The 4943-nt window shown below is 37.8% G+C and overlaps 1 protein-coding gene across 3 annotated transcripts; it reads left to right on the top strand.

The window, feature by feature from the left end:
* The first annotated feature begins 886 nt into the window (after window positions 1-886).
* On the top strand, window positions 887-4937 carry LOC102300125 (formyl peptide receptor 2). Of its 3 annotated transcripts, none has more exons than XM_005933715.3 (3): window positions 887-1041; window positions 1690-1840; window positions 3323-4937. In XM_005933715.3, the coding sequence occupies exons 2-3, from the start codon at window positions 1697-1699 to the stop codon at window positions 4133-4135; spliced, it is 957 nt and encodes a 318-aa protein (XP_005933777.1). In that variant the 5' UTR covers window positions 887-1041; window positions 1690-1696; the 3' UTR covers window positions 4136-4937. The 3 variants fall into 3 exon arrangements, with proteins under 3 accessions (XP_005933777.1, XP_042081262.1, XP_042081261.1); XM_042225328.1 differs by having other exon boundaries at window positions 1675-1840; XM_042225327.1 differs by lacking the exon at window positions 887-1041 and having other exon boundaries at window positions 1052-1840.
* Window positions 4938-4943: the final 6 nt, after the last annotated feature.

The following is a 4943-nucleotide window of genomic DNA, read 5'->3' as shown; positions in this document are numbered from 1 at the left end:
TATATGTGGTTGAAGAACATTCTATGGTCACTGTCATGCCATGTTTATTTCCCCTTTCACTGCAGCAGCTTTGCTTCTCTAAACCGAAGAAACCACCTTTGTGCAGAACAGCTTTTTCCTTTGAGGAGTTGTTGTTGTCTTCTTTTCATTTGCACTATAGATTCTTTTTACACGACTAATGATAGGGCATGGTTGGAACATTATTTGCTTAACATGAGAAGCATAATTTTAATCTCTTGTAACGGGTTTTAATGGTTACATCCTATAGTTTATGTTAAACAATAACAACAATAATGGGCGGTGCTACCAATCGGAGGAGCATCTTCATGTGGATTTCTAAAGTTCTGAATTGATTTTTAGATTTAATGGATCAGGCCAATGACGTAACCTTTTTAACACTTTTTTAACCAAATATAATCTCCATAGCAGCGACTAGACTACTGTTTACCTAATTATAGATGTATAAACTGGAATACTTACGTTGTTAACCCTTGGTAAGTTGTTGCCAAAGCAGAAGTCAAATATCTTCAAAGGTTTAGGTCTGAGGAATAAATCTCACCATAAACACCACCTGGTACCATTTCTGGAGTTTTAGACTTTGCTGATGGTATTTGCCTAATGTTGCTGAATTGTGTGGGGGTTTTTTTCGTTTTTTGCATAGTTATATTACATTGACCTTTGCCACTGTTTAAACTTAACTATTCCTCAGATGCCTTAAAATATAATTCAACCATGCACAACAGTAGTTAAATGTAAAAATAAAAATAGATAAACATGGAAGTTCCAGGTGGTGGAAGACTGAGTCAGGCTGGCTATGAATTGGGACCTGTCCAGACCTGTTCTAGCTCCTGCTTCCAATGAGCTGTGCATTTAGCCCTGGGCCTTCCGGTGTGCTGTGTGAACGTGTTTCTAGGCTGAGAAGAGCTTGGCTGTGTTGTATATATTGTAAATAGCTTAAATAGACCCTTTTTTTTGTTGATCTGGTAGCTGTAGGGGTGGGAAGTCGTTTTCTTTTAGTACATTTGGGGATTCTCATTATAGGTAAGGCAGTTCTGTTTCATTTCTAGAGTGTTTTGTTTGTTGTTTTTGCTATGCCCACCCTGAAACTTGCTACCTTTTGAGTTTAATAAAAACCTGGTTGTTGTAAACCGTAATCCTGTGGCAGCGTTCGTTTTTCCTTGGCAGCAGGGAGTGTGGCCATTTTAACTTTCCTTCTTTTCTTTTTCTTTTTTGTGTTGTGCTCCGGTATCCCACACGGCTCAGACCTGTAGATACAGGTCTGCGTCAAAGGCCAGTGTAATCATGCACAGCTACTCTTGCAGAGTTCGGGAATAAAAAGTATCTTATTATAACAGTATCACCAGGCTAATGTATCCCTTGAGATTAGGAGCATTAGCTTATAGATTTTGGCAAAATAAGTTCATGAAAACTTTTGCTTATATAAACTGATTTGGCCTTGCCTGAAATTATTTCTAAGATAATAATCCATTAAGATGACTTGCACTCCCAGATTTACCTCTTCTGTTAGGCTTCAGTCAATTATCTGTTTGTTTGTTTGTTTGTTAGTCAGGAAGTATGATACTATAGAATGACATATGAGGAAATCCTATGATTTTGTGCTCAGTGTCAGATCAGGAGTTACATGGTTATTAATATTTTGAATTTTCTTTTCAATTCTCTTTTTTCCAGCAACGTAATGTCTTCCAATGCATCTCTGTCCACCAAGGACAATGATGACATCATCATAAGCAACATCAACTTTGTCCTCTACACAGTGACTGTTGTGCTCGGCATCACAGGAAACGCTGTGGTGATCTGGATGGCTGGAATCAAACTTAAGGTGAATATAGAGTGTTTAAATATCAAATTTTGTTTGTCAGTAATATCTTCTGTGTCTCAGTGAAAACGCCAAATGCATTAACGCGCTAATGCGTTGGCGCCCGGGCCGATCCACGTTAACTCGCTAACGGGGATTTGCCACGTTAAAGCGGTTATGATGTTAACGTTGTATTAACGAGATTAACGCTGACAACACTACTTACATGTAAATGCAGAAACAAGAATATGTCAAACACTATATTCGTGGAAACACACTCAGTGACAAGTTTATCAAACACTTAATAGAGTTGAAAACTTTTTTTATGCTTAAAAAATGCTGTACAAAAAGTTTTAAAACTCTGTTAAAAAAAGAAAAAGTAGGTAATAAGAATCCTGTAAGTCTTCACTGTGAATATCATGACTAAGTACAGTACAGTACATCTAAGTTAAAACCCAGAATAAGGCCATATGTTCTTGAAAAAACAACATCATTAACATAAGTGGTTGCTAGTAACTAAGACTTATGAATAGTATTGTGCAAAAGTCTTGAGTCAAACTTAATTTCTTTATGTACAGTATACAATACATCTGGAAAGTTTTTACAGCCCTTCACTTGTTCCCTAATTGCCCATGTTTCAGCCTAATTACACAGTAGATTAAAGTAATTTTTCATGTCAAAATTCTAAACGAAAAACCCCATAATGACAAAAAGTGTGCTTGAAATTGCCAGGATCCTGTCACAAGCATTTATTTGGCTTAGCAGGCAAATTCCAGGCTGATAGATGTCAGTGACTTTGCTTCTCATCTGTTCTTGAGTTCCTTTAGATCAGGGGTGTCCAACTCCAGGCCTCAAGTGCCAGTGTCCTGCATCTTTTAGATATTACCCTGGGTCCACACACATGAATCAAATGATTAGTTCCTTATCAGGCCTCTGGACAACTTCAAGACAAGTTGAGGAGGTAATTTAGCCAATTAAATCAGCTCTGTTGGATCAAGGACACATCTAAAACCTGCAGCACACCTGTCCCAGAGGCCTGGAGTTGGACACCCCTGCTTTTGATAATGGCATGTGATGCTGTCTGACATCTTTTAGGCTACTTAACTTTGTCAGGTAGATTCTATTTAAGTGATTTTATACATGTTTTGCATGTCATTACCCTGCATGGACGTCTAAAACTAACACATGAGTTAGAGTACGTTTTTATTGTGCTATGAAGTTCCTTTTATATCCGCAAGAGCAACCTAAGTTTATGTGCTCTGGGAACTGGGTTTGGGCTAAAACACACCGTTTTACAAAGTGACATAATTGCTATTTAACAATATTAGTTGACACCAGATTTTACATCCACTTATTCACATGATCACTAGATGTGTGCATAATGCATGCTGCTCTGTTTATTGATAAATTGATAATGACTGTTTGGGGGGATAATAATATCAATGTCTGGTTACTTGCGTCATGTAAATAATATATTATTTTACTTTGTCTCTTCTGTCTCTTCAGCCAGCAGTCAACAATGTGTGGCTGGTGAATCTGGCGATAGCAGATCTGATTTTCTGCTTCACACGAATCTTCTCCATCATCCAGATGAAGTTAGAACGGTGGCCTTTTGGTCTCTTTCTCTGCCAGTTTCATGGTTTGTTCAAACACACCAACATGTTCTGCTCTGTCTTCCTGCTGGCTGTGATCAGTCTGGATCGAGTGCTTTGTGTCCGTCAGCCCATCCTCACGAAGCGTCGACGCACCCTCTTCGCAGCGAGGGTGGTGGCAGTCTGTGTCTGGATTATAGCGCTCCTCTTCAGCATTCCCTACTTCACCTTCCGCAAAATCTACATGGACAACAACCAAACTAAGTGTAAAATGGTGTGGGTGGAGAAGCCAAAGGAAAACAAAAACACCAAAGTTGCTCTCTACTCCATGCAATTCATATTCAGCTTCATATTTCCCTTTGTGGTCATTCTCATCTGTTACATCCTGGTTGGCCTGGGCCTCCGACGCACTCGTCTGTCAGGGAAATCTCGGCCCCTTCGTATATTAGTATGTTTGGTCATTGCCTTCTTCCTGTGCTGGGCACCTTATCAGTGCCTTCTATTAGTAGACATTGTGTATAATGAAAACAAAGTGGTGAAAAAGTGTTACTCTATAACAAAGAGCATTGCTTATTTTAACAGCTGTGTGAACCCATTGTTATATTTCTGTATGGGGCTAAAAGTCAAGGAGGGGTTTAGACAGAAACTCATGAGAGTTTATAAAAGGGCTCTGGGAGATGATATGGATGGCCAGATGGCTCAGCCAACTGATCCCTCTTTGGATTAAAGCTCTGGGTTAAAACAGAGAGTAGGCGGAAAGGAGTGGATGTAAGTAAATTTTACCTTTCCCCAGAAAAATACATGTCCTTATACATAACCATTAATATAATATTGAAATGCTGAAATAATTTTTTGCTTCCATTATATGATCAAAACCAGTATTTCAGAGTGAAACATAAAAGGTGGGAAGACTACAGTAATGATAATCAGTCAAATTAAAAGATTTATCAACAAAGGCTCAACAAAACAGATGTGTGAACTCCTACCTTTCACTAAATCTGTTTCACCATCACTATATTTAAAGTCAAGTCTTAAGAACAGTGATAATTTGTTTGTTGTTTATTTATTTATAATACCTGGAAAATTCATATTGACACCAGAAAATTCACCCTCAATCATTGCGTCATATTTTACATATTGTATATTATGTTTTTTGCTTTTGGTTTTTTCTTTTGTTTATCTATAATTACCTAATTATAGATAAACTGGAATAATTACGTTGTTAACCCTTGGTAAGTTGTTGCCAAAGCAGAAGTCAAATATCTTCAAAGGTTTAGGTCTGAGGAATAAATCTCACCATAAACGCCACCTGGTACCATTTCTGGAGTTTTAGACTTTGCTGATGGTATTTGCCTAATGTTGCTGAATTGTGTGGGGGTTTTGTTTTTTGCATAGTTATATTACATTGACCTTTGCCACTGTTTAAACTTAACTAACCCCAGCATTAGCTTATAGATTTTGGCAAAATAAGTTCATGAAAACTTTTGCTTATATAAACTGATTTGGCCTTGCCTGAAATTATTTCTAAGATAATA

This window comes from Haplochromis burtoni, unplaced genomic scaffold (genome assembly GCF_018398535.1).
Source record: "Haplochromis burtoni strain Fernald_Lab_line unplaced genomic scaffold, NCSU_Asbu1 Contig_168, whole genome shotgun sequence".
NCBI lineage: Eukaryota > Metazoa > Chordata > Actinopteri > Cichliformes > Cichlidae > Haplochromis > Haplochromis burtoni.
Note: the sequence above shows the minus strand (reverse complement) of the source record. Positions and strands in the feature narration are given on the sequence as shown.

Bases quoted from the DNA above. Each gene is read 5' to 3' on its own strand.
- LOC102300125 (XM_042225327.1), top strand. From the start codon at position 1,643: ATGGTTATTAATATTTTGAATTTTCTTTTCAATTCTCTTTTTTCCAGC. The intron at 1,841-3,322 runs GTGAATATAGAG...CTGTCTCTTCAG, and splicing joins TGGCTGGAATCAAACTTAAG to CCAGCAGTCAACAATGTGTG.